This window comes from Mustela lutreola, chromosome 2 (genome assembly GCF_030435805.1).
Source record: "Mustela lutreola isolate mMusLut2 chromosome 2, mMusLut2.pri, whole genome shotgun sequence".
In the NCBI taxonomy this organism is placed as follows: Eukaryota; Metazoa; Chordata; class Mammalia; order Carnivora; family Mustelidae; genus Mustela; species Mustela lutreola.
In genome coordinates, this window is record NC_081291.1 from 168,980,124 (window position 1) to 169,006,559 (window position 26,436).

Below are 26,436 nucleotides of genomic sequence, written 5' to 3' on the forward strand. Positions count from 1 at the left end.
TTAGGACTAATAGTTATATTAGTTTTATTTGTCTTATTATTTTTTGAGGTATAATTAACACACAATGTTATATTTAGTTTCAGGTGTACAAGATTGATTCAAGAATTCAAGAATTCTACACATGATACCCACTGTGATTGTTGCAGTCACTGTCACCATACAATGTTATTACAATATTACAATTGTAGTTTACTGTCTTGTTAAATTTGGCCATTCTAACTGGTATAAAGTGGTATTTCCATGTGGTTTTGATTTGAATCTGCCTGATGGCTAATGATGATGAACATTTTTTTTCATGTGTATGTTAGCCATTTGTATGCTTTCTTTGTTCATGTCTTTTGCCCATTTTTAAAAAATTTTTTCAATTTATTTATTTTCAGAAAAACAGTATTCATTATTTTTTCACCACACCCAGTACTCCATGCAATCCGTGCCCTCTATAATACCCACCACCTGGTACCCCAATCTCCCACCCCCACGCCACTTCAAACCCCTCAGATTGTTTTTCAGAGTCCATAGTCTCTCATGATTCACCTCCCCTTCCAATTTACCCCGACTCCCTTCTCCTAACACCCCTTGTCTTCCATGATATTTGTTATGCTCCACAAATAAGTGAAACCATATGACAATTGACTATCTCTGATTGACTTATTTCACTCAGCATAATCTCTTCTAGTCCCGTCCATGTTGCTACAAAAGTTGGGTATTTGTCCTTTCTGATGGAGGCATAATACTCCATAGTGTATATGGACCACATCTTCTTTATCCATTCGTCCGTTGAAGGGCATCTTGGTTCTTTCCATAGTTTGGCGACCGTGGCCATTGCTGCTATAAACATTGGGGTACAGATGGCCCTTCTTTTCACTACATCTGTATCTTTGGAGTAAATACCCAGTAGTGCAATTGCAGGGTCATAGGGAAGTTCTATTTTTAATTTCTTGAGGAATCTCCACACTGTTCTCCAAAGAGGCTGCACCAACTTGCATTCCCACAGTGTAAGAGGGTTCCCCTTTCACCACATCCTCTCCAACACATGTTGTTTCCCATTTTTTGACATGATTATCTGTTTTGTGTGTGTTGAGTTTGAGGAGTTCTTTATAGATCTTGATATCAGCCCTTTGTTTGTAGTGTCATTTGAGAATATCTTCTTCCATTCCGTGGGTTGCCTCTTTGTTTTGTTGACTCTTTCCTTTGCTGCTGTGCAGAAGCTTTTGATCTTGATGAAATCCCAAAAGTTCATTTTTGCTTTTGTTTCCTTTGCCTTTAGAGACATGTCTTAAAGAAGTTGCTGTGGTTGATGTCGAAGAGGTTACTGCCTATATTCTCCTCTAGGATTCTGATAGATTGCTGTCTCACCTTGAAGTCTTTTATCCATTTCGAGTTTATCTTCGTGTATGGTGTAAGAGAATGGTCAAGTTTCATTCTTCTGTACATAGCTGTCCAATTTTGCCAGCACCATTTATTGAAGAGACTATCTTTTTTCCACTGGATATTTTTTCCTGTTTTGTCGAAGATTATTTGACCATAGAGTGGAAGGTCCACATCTGGGCTCTCTACTCTGTTCTATTGGTCTATGTATCTGTTTTTGTGCCAGTACCATGCTGTCCTGGTGATCGCAGCTTTGTAGTAAAGCTTGAAATCAGGCAAATTTTGTTGTTAGTCCCAATAGTTCATTGTTGCTTTTGTTTCCTTTGCCTTAGAGAGATGTCTAGAAAATGTTGCTGAGGCTGATATCAAAGAGAAAATGCATATATTTTCTTCTACAAGTTTTATGATTTCAGGTCTCACACTTAGGCCTTTAATCTACTATGAGTTTATTTTTGTGTAGGGTATAAAGAAGTGGTCCAGTATTTTTTTTATTTTTATTTATTTATTTATTTATTTTGCATGTAGTTGTCCAGTTTTCCCAACACCATTTATTGAAGAGACTTTTTCCCACTGTATATTCTTGCCTCCTTTGTTGTAAATTGACCATGTAAATGTGGTTTATTTCTGGGCTCTCTGTTCTACTGATCTATGTGTCTATTTATGTGTGTGTGTGTGTGTGTGTGTGTGTGTGTGTGTGTGTGATACTGCTTTAATTATTATAGATTCATAGCATATATCTTGAAATCTAGGATTGTGATCTCTCTAGCATTGTTCTCTCTCAAGATTGCTTTGGCTATTTGGGGGTCTTTTTTGGTTTCATACAAATTTTAGTAGTATTTTGGTTCTGTGGAAAATCCTGTTGGTTTCTTCTCAAGGTTGCAATTGCTTTGGGTATTATTGATATTTTAGCAATACAAATTCTTTTAATCCATTATTATGGGATATATTTCCATTTGTGCCATCTTCAGTTTTTTTTTTTTTTTTCCCCATCAATGTTTTATGATTTTGAGAGTACAGGTCTTTTACTTCCTTGGTTAAATATATTCCTAGGTATTGTATTCTTTTTGATGTAATTACAAATGGGATTATTTTCTCAATTTCTTTTTCTGCTATGATTCTGTATGTTGATTTTGTATTCTGCAAATTTACTGAATCAACTTATTCTCATTTTTAATTTTTTTCCTTTATGCTGTTCAGCTTGGTTGCTTTTGATTTTCCTGTCTTCCAGAATCCTGATTCATTCCTCTGCATACTCTAATCTGCTGTTATTCCCTCTAGTGCAGTTTTAATTTGTTGTTGAATTCATCTCTTACTTTCTCATTTTCTACTTGCTGAAGTTCTTACTGAGTATAAACATTTTTAAGTCCATTGACTATGACCATTTATGATCATTACTTTGCACTCTTTATCAGGAATATTGCTTTAAAAATTTTTTTATTTTTATTTATTAATTTATTTATTTTCAATTTTGCAGATCTTTTATTTCTTTTCTACTGGGAAAACTTTTCAAAACTTTTATGAGCCTATAAACCTCCAACATTAAAACAGTACAAAAACAACTGAGATAATAAAATTAAAATAAAATTAACACTTTCTACAGCTGAATACAATAGTAGTGTTTCATGCAGATTTTTTAGCTGGATTGAGTTGCTAAGGAGTTTTGTTTTTTTTTTTTTAGGTTTTTAACTCATTTTTTAATTTTTTAAATTTTATTTTTCATTTCTTTTCAGCATAACAGTATTCATTGTTTCTGCACCACACCCAGTGCTCCGTGCAATATGTGCCCTCCTTAATACCAACCACCTGGCTCCCCTTCAAAACCTTCAGGTTGTTTTTTGGAGTCCATAGTCTCTCATGGTTCACCTCCCCTTCCAATTTCCCTCAACTCCCTTCTCCTCTCCATCTCCCCATGTCTTTCATGTTATTTGTTATGCTCCACAAATAAGTGAAACCATATGATAATTGACTCTCTCTGTTTGACTTATTTCACTCAGCACAATCTCTTCCAGTCCTGTCCATGTTGCTACAAAAGTTGGGTATTCATCCTTTCTGATGGAGGCATAATACTCCATAAAAATTTTTTTAAATTATGTTCAGCTACCAACATATAGTACATCATTTGTTTTCGATGTAGTGTTCAATGATTCACTAGTTGCCTATAAGACCCAGTGCTTTTGATTTTTATTAAGTCTCAAAAGTTTATTTTCGCTTTTGTTTCCTTTGTCTTTGGAGACATATCTTGAAAGAAGTTGCTGTGGCTGATATCGAAGAGATTATTGCCTATGTTCTCCTCTAGGATTCTGATGGATTCCTGTCTCACGTTGAGGTCTTTTATCCATTTTGAGTTTATCTTTGTGTACGGTGTAAGAGAATGGTCGAGTTTCATTCTTCTACATATAGCTGTCCAGTTTTCCCAGCACCATTTGTTGAAGAGACTATCTTTTTTCCACTGTATATTTTTTCCTGTTTTGCCGAAGATTAATTGACCATACTGTTGAGGGTCCATATCTGGGCTCTCTACTCTGTTCCACTGGTCTATGTGTCTGTTTTTATGCCAGTACCATGCTGTCTTGGTGATCACAGCTTTGTAATAAAGCTTGAAATCAGGTAACGTGATGCCCCCAGTTTTATTTTTGTTTTTCAACATTTCCTTAGTGATTCAGGGTCTCTTCTGATTCCATATAAATTTTTGGATTATTTGCTCCAGCTCTTTGAAGAATACTGGTGGAATTTTGATTGGAATGGCATTAAAAGTATAGATTGCTCTAGGCAGTATAGACATTTTAACAATGTTTATTCTTCTGATCCAAGAGCATGGAATGGTCTTCCATCTTTTTGTGTTTTCTTCAATTTCTTTCATGAGTGTTCTGTAGATCCTCGAGTACAGATCCTTTACCTCTTTGGTTAGGTTTATTCCCCGGTATCTTATGGTTTTTGGTGCTATAGTGAATGGAATTGATTCTCTAATTTCCCTTTCTGTATTTTCATCATTAGTGTATAAGAAAGCCACTGATTTCTGTACATTGACTTTGTATCCTGCCATGTTGCTGAATTGCTGTATGAGTTCTAGTAGTTTGGAGGTGGAGTCTTTTGGGTTTTCCATATAAAGAATCATGTCATCTGTGAAGAGAGAGAGTCTGACTTCTTCATTGCCAATTTGGATACCTTTTATTTCTCTTTATTGTCTGATTGCTGTTGCTAGGACTTCTAATACTATGTTGAACAAGAGTGGTGAAAGTGGGCATCCTTGTCTTGTTCCTGATCTCAACAGGAAGGCTGCAAGCTTTTTCCCATTGAGGATGATATTTGCTGTGGGTCTTTCATAGATAGATTTGATCCCTATACTTTGAAGCATTTTAATCAGGAACGAATGCTGGATTTTGTCAAATGATTTTTCTGCATCAAGTGAGAGAACCATGTGGTTCTTCTCTTTTCTCATATTAATTTGTTCTATCACATTGATTGATTTGCGAATGTTGAACCATCCTTGTAGCCCAGGGATGAATCCCACCTGGTCATGGTGGATAATCTTTTTAATGTGCTATTGGATCCTGTTTGCTAGGATCTTGTTGAGAATCTTAGCATCCATATTCATCAGTGATATTGGTCTGAAATTCTCCTTTCTGGTAGGGTCTTTGCCTGGTTTGGGGATCAGGGTAATGCTGGCTTCATAGAAAGAGTCAGGAAGTTTTCCTTCGGCTTCAATTTTTTGAAACAACTTCAGGAGAATAGGTGTTATTTCTTCTTTCAAAGTTTGGTAGAATTCCCCAGGGAATCCGTCAGGTCCTGGGCTCTTGTTTTTTTGGGAGGTTTTTGATCACTGCTTCAATCTCGTTACTAGATATCGGTCTATTCAGGTTGTCAATTTCTTCCTGGTTCAATTTTTGGAAATGCATCTATTTCATCTATGTTGCTAAGCTTATTGGCATATAAGTGTTGATAATAACTTCTGATGATTGTTTCTACTTCCTTGGTGTTAGTTGTGATCTCTCCCTTTTCATTCATAATTTTATTAATTTGGGATTTCTCTCTTTTCTTTTGGATTAGTGTGGCCAATGGTTTATCGATCTTATTGATTCTTTCAAAAAAACAGCTTCTAGTTTCATTGATACGTTCTACTGTATCTCTGGCTTCTACCTCATTGATCTCAGCTCTAATCTTGATTATTTACCTTCTTATGTGTGGAGTTGGTTTGATTTGTTGTTGATTCTCCAGTTCTTTAAGGTGTAGAGACAACTGCTGTGTTCATCAAAATCAAAAGCTTCTGCACAGCAAAGGAAACAGTAAAAAACAAAACAAAAAAAAAAACAAAAAACAAACAAACAAACAAACAAAAAAAAACAAAGAGGCAACCCATGGAATGGGAGAAGATATTTGCAAATGACAGTACAGACAAAAGGTTGATATCCAGGATCTATAATGAACTCCTCAAACTCAACACACATAAAACAGACAATCATATCAAAAAATGGGCAGAAGATATGAAAAGAGATTTCTCCAATGAAGGCATACAAATGGCTATCAGACACATGAAAAAATGTTCATCATCACTAGCCATCAGGGAGATTCAAATTAAAACCACATTGAGATATCACCTTACACCAGTTAGAATGGCCAAAATTAACAAGACAGGAAACAACATGTGTTGGAGGGGATGTGGAGAAAGGGGAACCCTCTTACACTGTTGGTGGGAATGCAAGTTGGTGCAGCCTCTGTGGAGAACAGAATCTCAGAGAATCTTGAGATTCCTCAAGAAATTAAAAATAGGGGTGCCTGAGTGGCTCAGTGGGTTAAGCTGCTGCCTTCGGCTCAGGTCATGATCTGAGGGTCCTGGAATCGAGTCCCGTATCGGGTTCTCTGCTCTGCGGGGAGCCTGCTTCCTCCTCTCTCTCTCTCTGCCTGCCTCTCTGTCTACTTGTGATCTCTCTATGTCAAATGAATAAATAAAATCTTTAAAAAAAAAAAAGAAATTAAAAATAGAACTTCCCTATGATCCTGCAATTGCACTCCTAGGTATTTACCCCAAAGATACAGGGTCGTGAAAAGAAGGGCCATCTGTATCCCAATGTTTATAGCAGCAATGGCCATGGTCGCCAAACTGTGGAAAGAACCATGATGCCCTTCAACGGGGACAAATGGATAAGGAAGATGTGGTCCATATATACTGTGGAGTATTATGCCTCCATCAGAAAGGACAAATACCCAACTTTTGTAGCAACATGGACAGGACTGGAAGAGATTATGCTGAGTGAAATAAGTCAAGCAGAGAGAGTCAATTATCATATGGTTTCACTTATTTGTGGAGCATAACAAATAGCATGGAGGACAAGCGGAGTTAGAGAGGAGAAGGGAGTTGGGAGAAATTGGAAGGGGAGGTGAACCATGAGACTATAGACTCTAAAAAACAATCTGAAGGGTTTGAAGTGGCGTGGGGGTGGGAGGTTGGGGTACCAGGTGGTGGGTATTATAGAGGGCACGGATTGCATGGAGCACTGGGTATGCGAAAAAATAATGAATACTGTTATGCTGAAAACACACACAAAACACCCAGTGCTCATCACGTGTGGCCTCCTTAATACCCATCCCTATGTTACCCCATCACATCATCTCCCTCCCCTCCACAACCCTCAGTTTGTTTCCTGGAGTCCAGAGTCTCACATGGTTCATCTCCCCCTTTGATTCCCCCCCTCAATTTTCACTCCTTCCCCTAAAGTCCTCTGTGCTAGTCTTTTTTTTTTTTCTCAACTTTGTGAAATTATAGCTTTATTTATTTTTTATTATTTTAGTCACCATACTGTATTGTCATTAGTTTTTGATGTAGTGTTCCAAGATTCATTATTTACATATAATACCCAGTTCTCTGGGCAATACGTGCCCTCCTTAATACCCATATTGCTTATCTCAGTAACATTTTGTTCTTTTCTCCATTGTCTTGTTTTTTCAGCTGGCACATATTCCTCTGTCTCATTTTGCTTAACTTTGTTTCTATGTATTAGGTCATCTCCATCTCCTTGTCTTGAAGGTAGTGTCCTTGTGTAGAAGAGGTCCTGTGTTCCTAATTATCCCCAATCATTAGAACCAGGCACAGCAGTGGTGTCTCTTATGTGGGCTGCTTTTGCGGCTAATCCACTTTATCTCAGCCTGTTGCAATGAACCAATGACTGCTGTGGGCACACTGGGCAGGGTTTGGTGCCTGTACTGATGAGAGGCCTCTTAAGGCCACCATGTTGGATAGGGTTGGCAGTCAGGGTGGCTGGCTGCAGTTAGCCTCTCTGCCAGTTGCAGGCACACCAAAAGGCAGGGCTTGCTCCCCGTAAGGCCAACTGAGAGGCTTTCATTGGTGGGTTGCGGTCAGATTAAGCAGCTGCAGTTAGCCTCTGCCACAGCTACAAGTGTAAAAGTGGTGAGTTTGCTTCCTGTGCAGCCAGCTAAGAGGATCAGTTGGTGAAACTGGGCACACTGGTGTGTGGGGTTATCTCCCCAACTCCTCAAGGCAGGAGTCACTTTGGAGTATTGCTGATCCTGGTCAGTGGGGATTACAGGGTGTGAGATGCCTACTGAGGCAGGTGGATTAGATGAGGTGAATCTACAGGGAAACCCGATGGCAGGGTGGGCAGTGTGGTGAAGAGAGGTGGAAAGTGTTAACACTGGCTCACACAAGTGTGAATTTCCTGGCTGGAGAAGAGAAAGGTGCCTGCCAGGTTTTTTTTGTTGTTGTTGTCATTGTTGTTGTTGTTTTTCCCTGGCAAAATCCCATGAGGATCCCTGTCCTTCCAGTGCACATTCTGAAATTAGTAATTTAATCTCCTTTACGTATACCCAAGGCTCTTTTCAAATGCAGCTTTTCTGCTGTCTTGGGTGAGTTATTAAGCTAGTTCTTTATGGGCAGAGAATCAGTTTCCTTGCACCTCTGCTCTCCGAGACTTAAGGTGGCTAATTTTAAAAGTATGCTAAGCCCTGCTGATTTTAAAAGCTCCTGGAGTTAAACCCAACTGGTTTTTAAGACCATAGGTTATGGGCACTTGCCTTCCCAATGTGGGTCCCCTGTTCCAGGGGTGCATGGCGTGAACTCTGATTCTTTTTTCTTCTCCATGCTTGTGGTGTCCCTCCCATTTGTGGTTAGTTCACAGGGGTTTTTGGTTCCCAACCATTTTCCCACTCCTCCCATCTACCCTTTTTCATGTGGCCTCTTTACAATTGACTATGAAAGGTCTGTTCTGCCAGTCATCAAGTCATATTCAGGGGTAGTTGCATAGGTACAGCTGCTATCTTAGCGGTCTGTGGGATGAGGTGAGCTCAGGCTCCTCCTACTCTACCATCTTCCCTGAATTTTTTCTCCTCCATTAATTTTAATAAGAGTAGTTGAAGATAAAAGAACTTTTAGGATTTTATCAAGAAGTGAATTCCAACATGTTGAATGGCTAATGGAAGGTTTGCTACTGTGGAAATGAAGACTAATAAACGTTCATTTAAGAACACTAACTCTGTCAGGCAAGTAGTCTTTTGCCCCATTTTACAAAAGTTTTGATTGGTAAAAGTAGTTCATGATTTCACAACATTCCAAAGATGGGGGTTCAACAATTCAAACATAGATCTGCCCGAGAAAGCCACTTTCTTCTACACCAACAGTTTTCAAATTTTAGCATGCTTCAGGATACCTGGCATGCTCATTCCAAATGTAGATACCCAAACAGCTTCTTGGAATATGTATTGTTTATAAACAGAGCAGGTAAATGTGATGTGGTCCAAGATCCATACTTAACAGGAGTCCATTAACTGAAAACCTGCCTACCATTATTAACTATTTGTTATTTTCATCTGGCTATACATCATATTCCTTAGCTACTGTAGTTCTAGAAGTCTTACCCAAGAGGCCATATGATTGATAAGGCATCTCAGGAAACTTTTATAAATGTAGAGAATTCTTACTAAATTTGAATCTGGTAAAAATATTAAGCTCATCTTCCCTGAATTAACTGTAAGATATAATTCATCATCAAGACTGGGGCACTGCTGTGAGAGGGGGCACTATTATGTCAAAACAATAGGCATTAATTGGAACCACCCCAAACAAACCAAGAATCTGAAGGAAAAGTCAGTATATATTTTTTATATACTCAATACCATGTTCCTACTCCAAAAATATTAGTAGGTTTAGAAACTGTTTCATTTTTGGGGTACCTGGGTGGCTCAGTGGGTTAAAGCCTCTGCCTTCAGCTCAGGTCATGATCTTAGGGTCCTGGGATTGAACCCCACATCAGGTTCTCTGCTCAGCGGGGATCCTGCTTCCCTTCCTCTCTCTCTCTCTGCCTACTTGTGATCTCTGTCTATCAAATAAATAAATAAATAAAATCTTTAAAAAAAAAAAAAAGAACCTGTTTCATTTTATTTTGACAAGTATTTACAAGAAGAAAAAAACTACTTTTCTTGTTTGCAGAAAGTCAATCCAAAATGGAGATATGTGTCGCTCTCACCAGCAAGAACGACCAGGAGACCTCAGCGAAGCAAGCTTTATTTCTGCGTAGCTGTTGGGATTCTCCCCCCCCCCCGTGCATGTCTATATATACCAAGGTTGCACAACCAATCACTCGCAGCCACATAGATACAAAATCCTAAGTTCCGCCTACTGGCTCGCATCCAGCCGCCATCTTAACGGCGTGTTTACTTTCCGGCACCGAAAAAGTCGTGCGGCGCCCGGGCCCCCCCCTCCCCCCCGCGGGCCCAGCCGGAGCAGCTCCGCACCATCCCCACCCTGAGGCAGCTACGGTTTGAGGCAGCAGTGGCCCAGGCACCGAGCCGGCACGGTGGAGCCCAGAAGCATCACCGCGCATGCGCTACAAGCCGCTCGGGCACCGACAGATATGGCTCCTAGCTACTAGAAGAGAATACTAGCTAAGGGACAGAACATCTGCATTAAAATCCCAAAATGCCACTCTGTGGTTATAACCTTTTTCTTACTTGGGCCTTAGTTTTATCATCCTTTAAGGAACATCCACTAAACATGCACTTTAGAATTGTCAGTGGATCAAATGAGGTAACAAACACATTTGAAATAATCTCATAATAGCTGGAAAGTATTATACATATATATGGACAAAATAAATTTGAGGGAAAACATTACAAGATATATCCTTTTACAATATCTGCAATAATATCACTAGATGTTTATAGATTGTTTTTGGTATAAATATTGCCTCGCTGCATTTCTGGGAAGGATGGGGTTCTAGATTTGTCAGCAGCCACAGGATTGACAGTGAGTATTGTTTGCACATCTATAAGAAATAAAACAATCCCATTATCTTTAGTAGCTGCAGAATTGGACATCACTTTCAAAAGTACAATCCTACTACCTTCTCACTACATATCAGCTACTGTGTTGAGTCCTCAGGCCCTGTCCTTAGGGCCAAGAACAGCAAGATCACTACCGATAAAACCTTACAGCCTGATTTTGTGTAGAAAGCATGTGATCAAGTGCCAGGACCTTAAAGAATTAGGACTGGCCCAGCCACTAATTGACTATGTGATCTTAGGCATGATGTACTTATGAGGGACAGTCTAGTGGATCATTAAAGACCCCATAAGTTCTGACATTCTATGATTCTACAAGTCTCCATGACTGTCATCTTGGGTATTTTCCTACTCTTTGTCATAACAGGAAAAAAAGCAAAAAAAACACAAACAAATATAGATGTTTTAAACAGATTTAAAATAGTTTCAGGATACATTTAAGCTTATATACAGATAAAATCTTTCCCATGTGGAAGTGAAATCATTGATGTAAACAAACTAAGAAACAATTGTTTTATAAGATAGTTTGCTGTAAGATCATGACCTCAAGATGTTAGACAAGATAATTACTGAAGGCCTTACAGTTTCTTAATTTTTCAATTCTGAGACATTCATGGCATTTTAAGTGTCTAGAAGATTGCCTTCCTTTTTGTTTTGTTTTGTTTTGGATATTTTCCTCCACATTTTCCAGTCTATTGTCATTACAGAAGAAAACATTTAGCATACAATTACAGAAATAGCAGTTTTAAATAGAGATTTAAAGTAACCTCAAGATACATTCACACTTAAATATACAGATAAAATAGAGTCAAAACACTTATTCACAGTATCATTTTCATTAGTTTATGGAAACATATGTGAACCAAATAACATCTTACATGGTAACTGAATTTAGATTTTTTTAGAGACATGTACAACACTTACAGCATTTACACAATACTATTTTCAAAATGGGTTTTTGACCTCTAAATAAGTTCCTACTGACAAGCTTTAGATAGCAGCTTAGCCCAGTAAATGTTAACTTTGTCATAAGAAGCATATACATACAAATAGTACCCCATACCCTGCAGCATGACAAAGTGAAATTAAGAAACTTTTAAGGCAGAAAAAAAATTCTTCAAGTATAAGATCCAATGACAATGTTCACAAATGAACATAATATCTCAATTATTCAACAGAGCAAGTGACTTAATTTATATATTAACTCATTTCAATTTCCTGATTTGATTCTGGGAATATTTATGCTACACGTACTGTGCAAGGCATTGAGAACACATAGGAGGATCAGACACGGTCCCAGTGGCGTACTGGCAAATGTTTAACAGCAAGTTCTTGGAAAAAGAAACCCTGACTTATAACATTTACAAATTTCTATGGTGTAAATACTGCTACTATGCAGATTTCAAGCTATGAACAATTTGATCACTGGCTCACAAAATTCTTGAAACTTCAACAGTCATTTTTCACAAACTATTATTAGCTAAGCTCCAACACACCACTGTATGGTCCACACCCTCAGGTAGCTCATAATCTCTTCATGGGCACATATTTAGAGGCCGTATTTAGAAGGGAAGATAGGGATGAAGTTTAAATAATTCAGTTGTGTACTTTGTAAGCAGTTTAAAAAGTTAAAAGAAAAAATAAAATCTGCAATGTTCCTGTTTGCTATTCTACTTTTCCTCTTAAATTGACTTCAGGAAATTAAGATGTAGCATATATTGTGAGACAATAAAGGATACGTGGAATAAGAAGGAAAAAGACAAAAACATCATAAGGTACGTGCTAACAATGATGTTTACATTGGAAGAAAATGCTTACTAATATAAGGGCAAACGTAATGTAACTTTTAAAGTTTTATCCCTTTCAGTTCAGCTCTAAGTCCTGAAAATGGGTCCTGTCCTCTTTGGCTGTAGCTCTGATGAGATTAACTAGCTTCTTTTTGTACAAAGCGCACACTGCTTCACACCACTCACACTGTCAGCTCATAATAAAAGGCAAAACTAAATTCTGGAATCTGATAACTGAACTTCCTTTGCATAATCATCCCCTTGGATCAGATCTTTGGCAAGTGCCGGCTGGGGTGACCCAGAAATTCTTCTGGTAACAAAACATGGAGCCTGCAGGTTGGGCATGTCCCCTGTTGCATCAGCCAAGGTCTAATGCACTAAGGAGCAAAAATATTCATGTCAGTCTCTCTGATTTAGCCTAGAAGAGGCAACTTTTACGTATATAATCAGTTACTTTCTAGTAAATTGCCAAGCCAACTACTCAGTAATGGCACCTTCTCTGTGATTCACTGAGTAATATAGCTGGTAACAGCACAACACCTTTCAGCAAGTTCATTGGATTAGGATCCTTTCCCCAGCCCTAATTTTCAGGATGACTTAGCAATTCTTCCTAACAAGAAGGCTAGGAAGTCTGCTACATATTTTTCTTCTACTTTATTATATATTGTTCTCATGTATAATCTAGAAAAAAATAACATACAAAAGTCACCAATGCCCTGTATTAAGTGCCTATGGTGTTTTGAAGTTAAAATCCCCAGATAATAGATATACTTTTCAGATGGCTCTTTGATGACAATGATAGTACTCTTGGGCTATGAGCTGTTATGTCATTTGCTTGAATACTAACTCTCCCAAAACAAATCCATTTTACCTGTATAAATAATGAGAGCGAGATAAGATGAGAGAGGATTGAGAATAGGTCTATATATTAGGGCCGCTAACTGTAACCCTAAAAGGTAACCTGAATCGGTTAGCTGCTTTCTATTCTATGGGCAATGGCAAAAATTGTAAGTTTCATGAACCAACTTCAAATGACTAAGTATCTTTCTTGATATTTTAGGATTAGCCGTTCTGTGTCTATTTCTTCATATCAGAATAGATAGAAAATATAATTCTGTAGTAGGTATCACATATCTTTGAAATTGCATTTTACAGATATAGTTTGAATGAGCTGGCCACTATTCATTTCGTGAGACTTTCTTATGTAAGATTATCTTTTCCTGGGTCAAATTACATCTTTGCACCAGAAGACTTGGATCATAAATTGTGTATCAATACCATTTGCACAGCAACAACACCAGGACTTAAAAATGCCAAGAATCAACAAAAGATATGCCAGTCTCCTGTTTTTCTAACATCAAAACTGAAACCTGAGCATCTAAAGAGCAAATACAAGAGCCCAGACAGCCAGTTAAGGCAAATTTTATGCTTTGTAATGGTAGGGTGCCATCAGTACATGGAGACAAAGGACACTATCCATTATTTATAGCAAATCAGGATGAAGTGACACTGTTGCTAAACTGCCACTGAATTGCTCTGTCAATTAACATTCCTTCCATTTCTAGTCAAGGGAATTACTCCGTACTATTTCAATCTCATCATTGTCTCCTCTTTTCCTGTAAGGTGTATGGAGATCTGAGAAAACACAGTACAAACTGGGGCTAGGAATGGTAAAAACAGGTCTAAATATTTCTGTGTGGTACTCCAATGCCCCAAGTTATAGTCTGTGGAACTCATGCTACAGCAATATCTGATGATACATGCATATGATTTCAAGTAAGGCAGCATGAATCTTGCTTAACTGATTTAACAGCAAGATATTTAAAAAGGTAGATTTCTTTAAAAAAGGAAGAAAAAAGCTAGACTTTCATTACTTATCTATTAGTACTGTTTGAATTTTCAATTGTCTAACTATATTAACCTTACTTTGAATTTTGAGGTTTCAGGATAGTTGTACAGGTCATTTTTCTACTATTTCATATACTTCTCTATATTAAACTGGCATTGAAATGATACTTAATTTTTTAAATGAAAAAAATCAGTAAAATTTAAAAGTAAGAAAATAAAAAAAGACAAGTTTAAAGAGTTACCTGAGAATGGAATTTGTGAGCACAAGGCAAAACAGAGAGGTTTTCTGGAGAGAGATTCTCATGACAGATCACACAAGGCTCCTCTTCTTCCTCCTCATCATCCTAGAGAAAATACACATAAGGTTCAACTTAGCTCGTTTTTTTCCCCCTCAAATTTAAATGTACTTAGAATCAACAGTCTCAATCTCACCAAATTATTGGCTCCTTCCCATGAGGCAGGCCCTTGTGAACTGAGGGGCCTCCAGGCTGGTTTTGGGGTCTGGGCAGTATTAGACTGTGGAGGTGTGTGACTGGGGGAAACACAGTTACCATTCGGCACAGACTTTCCTTGATTCTGAAAACAATAACATTACACTTTTTTTCAGAAGTGTTTTAAAACAGGGATAATTAATAGAATGTCACAGAAAATGGGTTACAGGGATACAGTGAGAATTAGCAAAAGGGTATAAAGTCAATTAAATCCACAAGAAATCTTGAAAACAAAACATTAGCAATATTACTTGTATACTCAAAGCCAGGTAAAGAAAAAAAAAATTATGTACTCTTTAAAATTAGAAAAGAGGTCTTCCTTTAGAGTGAAAGCAACCTGGAAGAAATTTCAAGAGGGTCAGTTTTAACAGAATGATCAGGTAGTATTTCAAAAATACTTCCTATGCCATTTGTTAAGTTGAAGTTGAACTGTTAATAGACAATTTAATATAATTACAGGTTATTGATTTACAGACATGTTATAAACATAATTAAGACCACTCACTACTACCCAGAAGGGCAGGGAAGTATAGGTTTTTTGTTTTTACCTGTGCTCTCTTGGGATCAATAAATTGGGAAATCTTGTACACAATTTCATCAAATGTCAGTCCAGATAAGGACTTCCCATGAATATCCTTCAATTTCCGTAAGAAATCTGTGAGCTCCTTTCTAGGAGAGATCAAGGAAAGAGCAGTGATGATTTTTTTCCTACTGCCTTGAAGGTGTGCCCTCTACACAAAGCACAAAATCCCATTCTACGATATGTAGCAGCATATAGATGTGGCCCTTTAGAGCTGAGCTAACATCTATCTACATTTATATTATACCAAAACAAAAATCCTAAAGTTTAATATTCTTTCCAAAAAAAAAGTTTAACTGTTTTTGAAAGCTTGTATGAAAACCGAGTTTGTTACCTACTTACTTATGTAATGAGCTCTTTTATTGTGTCTCTGCTTTTAATTAGGACTAAAATACTCCTTTTTAACTATGTCACTATAGGTCTATCTCTTTTCTATGTTAATAATTGTACTTTTGTAAAACTCAAATAAAACAAAGATTACACAACAGAAAAGCTAAAAGACACATTAAAATATTTCTAGGTTTCTTTATCATACAATTAATCAATATGTTTTTTTTTTTAAGATTTTATTTATTTATTTGACAGAGATCACAAGTAGGCAGAGAGGCAGGCAGAGAGAGAGAGGGAAGCAGGCTCCCTGCTGAGCAGAGAGCCCGATGCGGGACTCGATCCCAGGACCCTGAGATCATGACCTGAGCCGAAGGCAGCAGCTTAACCCACTGAGCCACCCAGGCGCCCAATCAATATGTTCTTTTTCTTCTCTTTCAGTTCTCACAGTCCCTTGACCCAAAGCCTCTGAATGTGTTTTTTGGTAGAGAGCAGAATGAAATAGTTTCTTTCCCAAATGAAGTGTCAGGTCATCAGCCTTGTAAAACTACCTTTGATTTACTATTCATTTCATACATATATATAACAACTGTATTACTTTTCTATTTTCATTAGCTATTCACTATATTTATAAAACCATAATCTAATCCTGAAGCAAAACAATATGTCCATTAAATAAAAGTATTAGGCTTTATGTGAAAATATTGGTTAAAAACTAGATTTCCTTGAATACAAAAGTAAAGATAAAAAAACTTCATTTCTGGAGAAGAAACATTAAATATCTTTCTGCTAAAATCAGCACTGTGAAAAGCACAGTAAAATCATTGTTTCTTGCATTTAACTCTGTTCGCTAACAAAACCTAAGAGCCCTTAATAACATTAAGGAAATAGAAGGGTAAAGTCTGATGTTTGGGCTTGTAGAGCATATAATCAATTTAAAATTCACTTTGGAAAGAAGTTACTAAGATAATTATTGCAGCTGGTGGCATTAAAATTGGATAGGTTTATGACTTGTTGCACTTTTAATATAGGAGCAAACCTAAATTTAAAAACCTATTCTCTCATAACTTGAGACTAATAAATTTAGTGAAGAGGTTTGGCATTTATATTGAACACTATTCGTTTAAATTTCATTTTCCTTACCAAGGCCATATTAAGATAATATATTTGTGTGTTTGTATTTGTTTCACTGTCCTAATTACAGTTATGGAAACTATAAAGTATGATCTGTACTCACAAATAAATAAAAATTAAGATACCTGGTTTGTTGTGGAAAAGCAGTTTTCAGCCTGTCTGTAATCCTCTCCCAATTCATCATGGGGGGATCACTTCCCAGACCTGCACTGGGAGACACAGTCTCTCCTACAGGTGCCGGCAGAGTCCAGGCTATACCAGTCACCTGTAAGGAGCACAGTTATAACACATCATCTTCAGTTATTAGGAAGTAACATTCCATGACAACACAGTATTTCCATACTTCAGAAAATGGGTAGAATGAAGAGGAATACTGACCTACACATTCCCCTTTTGGAGTTTTATTAACTAGCACAATAATATTTCTTATTTTTTATAATTACTTTATTTGTAAAAAGGGGATATGTGAGTTTCAGTAATTGCAAATGTATAGAAATACAGAGCATAAGGAATAACACAGAGGACATTGGGAGATGCAGAGGAGAAGTAAGTTGGAGGAAATTGGAGGGGGAGACAAACCATGAGAGACTGTGGACTCAGAAACAAACTGAGGGTTTTGGAGGGAAGGTGGGTGGGGGCTGGGTGAGCCTGGTAGTGGGTTATTGCATGGAGTACTGGTGTGGTGCATAAACAATGAATTTTGGAACACTGAAAAGAAATAAAATGGAAAAAAAAAAGAGGAAGTGTTTATTGCTGTTATTTTAAGAAACTAGATATAACTTAGTCTGCCAATAGGGGAATTATAGCATCACCAATCAATCCTTAAGAACAGATCTATATATTGGAGTATGAGATGTCCATGAAATGTTTCATTTTAAAAAGTCTGTGGTATAATATTTGTGGTCTGACTCATTTTTATATTAAATTTTTAGAAAAGATTTTATTTACTTATTTATTTGACACAGAGAGAGATCACAAGCAGGCAGAGAGGCAGGCAGAGAGTCCAGGCAGAGAGAGAGAGGAGGAAGCAGGCTCCCTGCTGAGCAGAGAGCCTGTTGAGGGGCTTGATCCCAAGACCCTGAGATCATGATCTGAAGCCGGAGGCAGAGACTTAACCTGAATATATGTGCATAGAAAAAGGTCTCAAGTTATAAACAATCTGTAAACAGTGATTATTTCCTAGGATTCAGTTGCAGGGTAATTTTACTTTCTACTTGATATATTTCTATGTTATTTGCTTTTTTTTTTTAAGATTTTATTTATTTATTTAACAGAGATCACAAGTAGACAGAGAGACAGGCAGAGAGTGGGGAAAGCAGGCTCCCTGCTGAGCAGAGAGCCCACTATGGGGCTCGATCCCAGGACCCTGAGATCATGACCTGAGCTGAAGGCTGAGGCTTTAACCCACTGAGCCACCCAGGCGCCCCTGCATTTTTATAATTTTTCTAAATATGAAAGTAGTTAATGCTAAGTTTCAATTTTCAAAGGAATAAAGATGAGACTACTACTAGAATGTCTGCCCAATGTCTCATGAATGTTACAGACAAAAGTGGTGTGGAAGTTGTAGTGACATTTCCAATCCAAGAAACCATCAAAGTTTTGACATATCTTAGGGCAGTTTCTTCTTAGAAGTTTTGAGATTCTAATTAATATCAGCCAAGTGAATATTTTCACCCGATTACTAGGATAATTATAAACATGACAACTTTTACCTAACATTCTACAGGTTATTTTCAAATATAAGATTACTCATGAAAAATTAGCTATGACTAATAGCTACTGAAATAACTCATACAAAGTCTACTAAGTCAGAGGAGAACACTGCCCAGAAATCTCGGTTTGCCTCAGTATCAAGCTTTTCCCAAGGAATCAGAAAGTAGTACTAGGAGGCTGAGAGACTTTAAAGTTTTCAATAAAGTTTTATATATGTAGCTCCTTATTTAATAGTGCAGGTGTAAACCACATGAGCAACACTGTGAGATCATGGGGATAAGAAGATGTGGTTATCAGTTAACATGGTAAGGCCTATACACATATTTGTTTGCAGAGGCAGCCTCTACAAAAATGAGTCCATCTGACTATATTTCAAAGGGAGAGTGTTTATAGGTACAAAAAAACTGGTGAGAATGTATTATGGAAAAGTCAAGTTAGAGAATTTTTCATTAATTATATTTAACATTAGTCTTCGAGGAGAAGATTTTTTTTTTTAAATAAATGTTGACCACCTTTGCCAAGATTACAACTAATAATCCTGGTCATTTAAAATTTCTCTATTACCTCTTCAATTTTGGATAAGGTTTATATGCCTAGTTGTAGCTAGGAAGATTCATAATTTTATAGTGTAATTTATTCCAAGATGATGCTATTTATATTGTTTTTATAGATAAAGTTGAAACACTGTCCTATTATACCTATGTGTGTCTATGTTTGTGTAAATAAATTTTTCTTTAGATTTATGGCATAATTTTCTTTGCTTTTTAATCTACCCATCAAACATGCTAAATATAAGTGATCTATTAAAAAATGTCATTTATCTTGTATTGTTGCCTATTATAGAAGCAAAATCATAAAATCCTGTAAGGATTGTCTACTATAAAAATGTATGTATCTTATATCCCAAAATGGATTATCAGTTAATGAAATGATGTATGTAATGTTCCCAGCACAGTGCCTTAAATGAAACTATTCATTCAATTATCATTCAGTTTTCCTCCCTCCACTATTATCAACACCATCACCACTAATCAAATAAATAGAAGACATTCAGTCAGGAAGTCTACTATGAAGATAAAAAACCAAAAGGAAGTCTGTACCAGAGGGGCTCTAGGCTGGCCATGCGCAGAGATGACTCCAGGGCAAACAGCAGGCATCTGAGGAACAGTGAGTATGGGTCTAAAGAAAGATTCTTTCACCAGGGGTCTTCCCAAGAACTGCTGCATCTAAAATAGAAAGGTTAAAAAAACAAAAACTTCACACACTTATAGACTTATGTAGGCAAAAATCTAAACTCAGAACAATGGCTGTTGAGGGGAAAAAACTCAATTTGAAATCTAGATACAAAACCCTAGCAGTAGAAATGGTGTTGTCATAACAATTAAATGTATGAATATTTGGAAAAGCAAAGGACTGTCAAATATACTAAAGGCCACAGAGAAGAGAAGTGAGTTCCAGTCTCACCTTCTTTCCCCCTAGCTGGGTAACCATGGATGATGCCAGGTTACTAATCTATAAAACAGAGGGTTAAGTTAGGTGATTTCTTTAAGGTTCCCTTCCAACTATAATAATATAGGGTAATGCAAAGGCACACCTCATTGAGTACTGGCCGTGTTGATGAATAAAAGAACCAAAGTGGCCTTTAGAAAACATTACTTTTCCTGATTATGTATTGGAGGGAACTTGTACTACCTGATGGAGTTTTGATTTTGTTTAGCTCCAATGAGAGGAGAAAGCTGAAGTGAGTGGGCCTGGGGCATAAACCCTCCTACAGTGACTTGTAGACACATGTTACTGCATCTCCTAGAGGCTGGTGGAAAGCTAGCCCTTCTTAGCATCTACCAATGGGATGGATACCTTACTGACTAGGCTACAGAAGGGAACAGATTAAGTTTCTACCATGTGCCAGATTTAGCACTAGCATAAAGCAGAAGTTCAACTATTTTTTGAACAGATAAAAAAAAAAAAAAAAACATGAACAGGGACGCCTGGTTGGCTCAGTTGGTTAAGCTGCTGCCTTCGGCTCAGGTCATGATCCCAGGGTCCTGGGATGGAGTCCCACATCGGGCTCCCTGCTCAGCGGGGAGTCTGCTTCTCTCTCTGCCTCCACCTGCAGCTCTGCCTAATTGTGATCTCCCTCCCTCTCTGACAACCAAATAAATAAAATCTTAAAAGAAAAAAAAAAGAACATCAGCACAACCCTTTTAAGTAATGATACTAAAACCAGTAGCTGAAAGGTTAGTGGGGAACATTAAAATGGATACATGAGGTCCACATTCCTTATTTAACATTACAAAAAAAAGACATTGTATACATCACTGTCTATAAAGTTATCTTGCTAAAAATACTGAACCCGATTCTAAGCAACCCTCCAGATCTAATGAACAGTTTTAAGAAACAGTAGAAGATATACAATGATTATCAAAAGGTTACAATCAACAATGTGGGAAACTGAACCAGATAAATAACTCTTTTAAACAAATAACATAAAGGAGAAGGGAGTCAGGTAGCTGTTACAGATTTAAAGAACAATCAACCAAATACAAAGTATAAACCTAATGTGGATTGTTTTTAAAATTAAATTTCTGAAAGAGTAATTGGAGGTGCCTGGGTGGCTCAGTGGGTTAAGTCTCTGCCTTCAGCTCAGGTCATGATCTCAGGGTCCTGGGATCTAGCCCTGCATCGGGCTCCCTGCTGAGCAGGGAGCCTGCTTCCTCTTCTCTCTGCCTGCCTCTCTGCCTACTTGTGATCTCTGTCTCTCTCTGTCAAATAAATTAATAAAATCTTTAACAACATCAACAAAAAAGTAATTATAACCAAACTGCAAATACTGCAAACTCGGTAAGAAGGACATTTTTCTGACAATTGGAAAATATAAATTTTAACTGGGTATTAGATATTAAAATTTTTAATTTTCTTAAGTAAAACACTGGTATAATAATTCTATCCAATAATAAGTCTTCATCCTTTAGGAATATATACTGATTTATATATGAATGAGATTATATGATATATACTTTAAAATATTCCAATAGGAAGAAGAGTATGACATGAAACAATTTTAGTAAAATATTGATAATACTGAAGCTGGCTCTCTTGGTTCACAGAGATTTATTATACTATTCTATTTTTATGTATATTTCAGTATATAAAATTTCACTATGTAAAACTATGTAAATTTCAGTAGGTAAAATGTATATTTCAGTATGTAAAATTCAGAATGTAAAATTTTAAAAGAATGAACGGATGATGGGTGTAAGTCAGTATTCCTACTCTCTTTGCAGAAAACTATTTCCTAACATTTCTTTGAGGATTAGACAGCTGGGGTACAAAACTCAAGATATAGTAGGACACATAAAAATACTGGGTTATGCTGTGAAGTGTGTAAACATGGCGATTCACAGACCTGTACCCCTGGGGATAAAAATACATTATATGCTTATAAAAAAATAAAAAAATTTAATAAAAAAATTGTACACAGTAACATTTAAAAAAAATACTGATTTAAACTGGGAAGAGTACCCATTATTTCAGACTTCTGAGATTAGACTACATTTAAAGCCTGGCAACTATTCCTTAGAATACTAGGATCTCAGAGATGAATGGATTTTCTTTCTTTCTTTAAGTATGTTTCAAGTTTTTATTTAAATTCTAGTTAGTGAACATAGTGTGATATTTGTTCCAGGAGTAGAATCTAGTGATCAGCATTAAATACAGCACCCATAGATGGACTTTAGTACAGTATAATTTCCTAGTTTATACAAGGGAAAACAAAAGTCCAGAAGAGTTGATTTTCTAAAGACGAACAAGTTATTCACAGATTCAGGACTTAAAACCCAGATCTCTAATTTGTTTCCATTGTAACAACCACCTCAATTTATGGTGAATATCATTGTTATATTTCTAGCATTAGTGTTCTCAAACTATTTCACTAATGTTCAATGGTTACTGTTAACACAATTGTTAGCTTTGATCAAGCACAGCAGTGACTCTGGTTAGGAAGCAGGAAAGATACACATGTACCTCTCAGATGTTAGCAGAAGGATGCACAGAGCCTAATTGCCAGAGCATTTTGCCCTTTACTAAACCCTTGTAAGCCCCACCATACTTAAGAAAGCCTCCAAAGTGATGAGGATCCAGAGGTCAAGGTTTAACCACCTATGTCAACTATGGAGTTATCACTGGTATCAGACAGGTTGTGCTGATCTGGTTTTAAGAAGCTCCAAAAAACATCTCTGTGTCTGGCTTCTGAGTCTCCAAAGCTATTTTACATTTAGAGTCATGGGAGATTTAACTACAACATACAGACAGTCGTTTGAACATGGGCTGAAGACACAGGGTTTCTAAAAATCATACCAGAGTATGTGTTACTTCCTTTAGGACTACTGGGACCCTTTAAACTTCTCTGTTATTGACATAATACATTCCTTATCAGGGTAGTTGGGTATGATAAAGTTCCAAGCTTGGAATAATTATGTCTGTAATATCATGCTCCTATAAAAACTGAACTGACCAAAAATATAATAGGCAATACTGCATTCTAAAGACCATGGTATATACCATATAATGCTTTTAGTTTTGGATTCTGCTTTTGAAACATAGTGTAACTCCCCACAATTCACATAATTCTTAAGTTCTCTGATACACTCAACTATTTACAGAAATAACATTTTCAAAATTCTACTAAAAGCAAGAGTACTGATGGCAAAAAGTGATCTGCTGCTAAATAGCTCATACCTTTCTCCTTTTCCTATTCTCAGATCCGTTCTAATAATAAAAATCATCACCTGGGGTGCCTGGGTGGCTCAGTGGGTTGAGCCGCTGCCTTCAGCTCAGGTCATGATCTCAGGGTCCTGGGATCAAGTCCTGCATCAGGCTCTCTGCTCGGCAGGGAGCCTGCATCCCTCTCACTCTCTCTGCCTGCCTCTCTGCCTACTTGTGATCTCTGTCAAATAAATAAATAAAATCTTTAAAAAACAAACAAACAAAAAACCTTTAAAAATCATCACCTGATGGTTCTGTCCTAAAAGTTCTTTTGGAAAGCTGTCTGAATTTACTGGATTAGGGCACTAGGTTTCCCAGAAGGATAACATAAATAGTGTAACAGAGAAATATCTCATTGAGGCTCACTGTAATAAGCAGGAGAGGGGCATCAATGGAAGCTGTTAAAAGTTAAAATAGAAGATAAAAGTTAAGGAAAAGAATGTCAAAAATAGAAGTAGAAGGGTAAAGTCTAGTTGTCTAGGGTACAACGGCAAGACTTTTAGTCACTCGGGTAACCTGAGTGCATTGGGAATTCTGCACATTTGCCAGTTTTCTCCCACACTGCAGGTGAGACTGACAGGATGAAATGAGGATACATTACCTCTTTACATACCAAAGGCATCACGAAAATCCAGTGATACATCTAGGCACTGGCCTCAGCGAAGCCAGCCAACTAGTTATAGCGTCTGGAGATAATATAGCAAGAATGGATGTAATTACAAACAATATGCACAACATGTGCCTGTTCTATTGTGACCACACATGAAACATACTGAATATTCACTGATTTACAGCCCTTACCATTTCATCAAGATAAAGATGGCAATTTTTCAAAATGTCATATTTCTTACCAGTATCTCAGGACTAGGTGGTGGTGGAGGAAGTTGGATTGGAGGCAGAGTACTCAAGGCAAACCCTTGCTTCACCTTGTTAATTTGTTCATTGTACTGTGTCTAGAAGAAGACAAAAATATATGTTTATAAAAAATAAAAAATTTAAAAAAAAAAAAGGACAAACAATATTTTAGAGCAAAATCAACTTTAAAGAAACTGCATATGGGAACATTTGGTATTGTTTTTAATAATAAAACATATAATAGTTTTTCTCAACTTAAGTCAGGAATAATATAAAAACAGTTTTTGACATAAAAATAATTCTATAACACACTATCCTCAAATGTAAACAGTAGAGCAAAATCAACTTCAAAGAAACTGCATATGGGAACATTTGGTATTGTTTTTAATAATAAAACATATAATATTTTTTCTCAACTTAAGTCAGGAATAATATAAAAACAGTTTTTGACATAAAAATAATTCTATAACACACTATCCTCAAATGTAAACAGTTGTATCTTTCCAAGTATCTGTTGGTTGGCAAGATATAAAGAGACATAATTCACAGACCCTGTAATAATTCCTCAATATCTCCATAATTTCCAGCCCCAAAATGGGAACCAATCATAAAAAGTGAATAGCATCTAAAGATTCAAGAAGCTGTAAATAACATATAAGCTGATAATTATAGGAAAAATGTATGTGTAATGAGGAGTTGAGCTATTTGCAAATGTTCACTGCAGGGGAAATTTCAGGAAATACTCACTAAATATCCACATTTTGTTTATTTTGAAGTTATACCTTTAGCTTTCTCAAGTACCACATATATCTTTGTTTTATTTTCTTGGATTTTGCCAAAAGTAGGATCCCAATCACTGAAGCTTAACAACATGCTTTCAACATTTTTGGCACTGTCCCCATTTTACTTTACAGTATTGTTTTGTAAACAACCCACAGAGACTGAAAAAGTAATGCTTAAGAAACAAAACATTTAGAAACTTTCCACAGAAGATATGTCCTTAAAATAAAACAAGGATGGAGAACCAGGGCAGGCCATACTGTGAATAAACCCAACATAAATGTTAAGCATCACTAAAGACTGAATACGAAAGAGGCTGGGAGAGAAATAGTCAAGACCACCAGTGGAAAAGCTAGGTAAGAAGGTAATGCTTTGAAGCAGAGCTCACAATTAAATTTCATTATTTTGCTAGCAGTGTTGTGAAATCATAAAACAATGAACATTTTATACTTTTTTGGGGGAAAGATTTTATTATTTATTTTTTTGAGATTTGAAAGAGACAGCATGCACATGAGCAGGAGAAGCAGCAGCTTTGGAAGAGGGCGAGGGAAAATCAGGCTCCCAGCTGAGCTGATGTGGGGCTCTATCCCAGGACCCTGAGATCATGACCTGAGGCAAAGGCAGATGCTTAACCAAATGAGCCATCAGGGGGCCCCTATATATTTACTTTAAGATATAAATACAGAAATATCCTAAAGCCAAATGAAGAAATTAATAAATAATCAGTGGGTTACGTGTTTAGATTACCTTAAGCATAGTCCTAATTCTATTAAACCAATAATGAATAATTCGTTATTTTGCGTTATGAAATAGTTACATAAAAATTTAAGATTGAAAACTAATATAGGTCTGCTTGATCTTCCTTTTAATTTTATAAACACATAATTATTCAGACAAAGTTCAACATTTATTTTTGACTGGAGCTACATTAGCTTTGGAATTCTAGGAAAATTAGGTGTAAAGCACAATTTTTGAGTTTATTATTTACTGTATGAAGGACCTGAGAGACCTGAAAAGACTAGGTCTAGGATTTTGTCTACAACTAACTACATGGAAGTAATCGATCTCAAACCTTAAAAAGGCATAAACTTAAGTAACTGAGAAAAACATGATCTTCCCTAAATTTCTCAGGTAATTGTTTTTAATGTTAGATGTTTTAAGTCTATACCACCTACAACATTCAGTCAATTTACTCCAGAGATACTTCACCACTTACCCTGAGGAACGCAATCTTGTTTCTAACATCTGTTACGATGGCATTCCAACTCTCTACTGCAGCCTTTAATTGAAGTGATTCCAGATTGCTGGTGTAGGAAAGGAGACACAAGAGAAAGTTCTTCTTTTTATATACCACATAGGTCTCCACAAATTTCCATTATATTCTTTAGCATATATGTAAATAATATAAAACAACAAAATTACCTTCATCACCAACAATAACCTCAAATGGGCACAAAGTTGTGTGGAAGTGTTTGTTATTAAAAATAAAACAAAGGTTGGG

General features: G+C 36.7%; 1 protein-coding gene across 13 annotated transcripts in view; it reads right to left on the reverse strand.

Moving 5' to 3' along the window:
• Window positions 1–11,055: 11,055 nt before the first annotated feature.
• Window positions 11,056–26,436, reverse strand: part of DZIP3 (DAZ interacting zinc finger protein 3) — a 109,012-nt gene continuing 93,631 nt past the window's right edge. For all 13 annotated transcript variants that reach the window (XM_059164208.1, XM_059164211.1, XM_059164213.1 and 10 more), the window contains 8 exons: window positions 26,152–26,239; window positions 24,152–24,253; window positions 19,637–19,762; window positions 16,949–17,088; window positions 15,331–15,451; window positions 14,724–14,867; window positions 14,534–14,635; window positions 11,056–12,820 (listed from right to left, as the gene is read on the reverse strand). In XM_059164208.1, coding sequence (XP_059020191.1) covers window positions 12,710–12,820; window positions 14,534–14,635; window positions 14,724–14,867; window positions 15,331–15,451; window positions 16,949–17,088; window positions 19,637–19,762; window positions 24,152–24,253; window positions 26,152–26,239 — 934 coding nt within the window. In that variant the 3' untranslated portion in view covers window positions 11,056–12,709. The remainder of the gene's footprint in view (window positions 12,821–14,533; window positions 14,636–14,723; window positions 14,868–15,330; window positions 15,452–16,948; window positions 17,089–19,636; window positions 19,763–24,151; window positions 24,254–26,151; window positions 26,240–26,436) is intronic.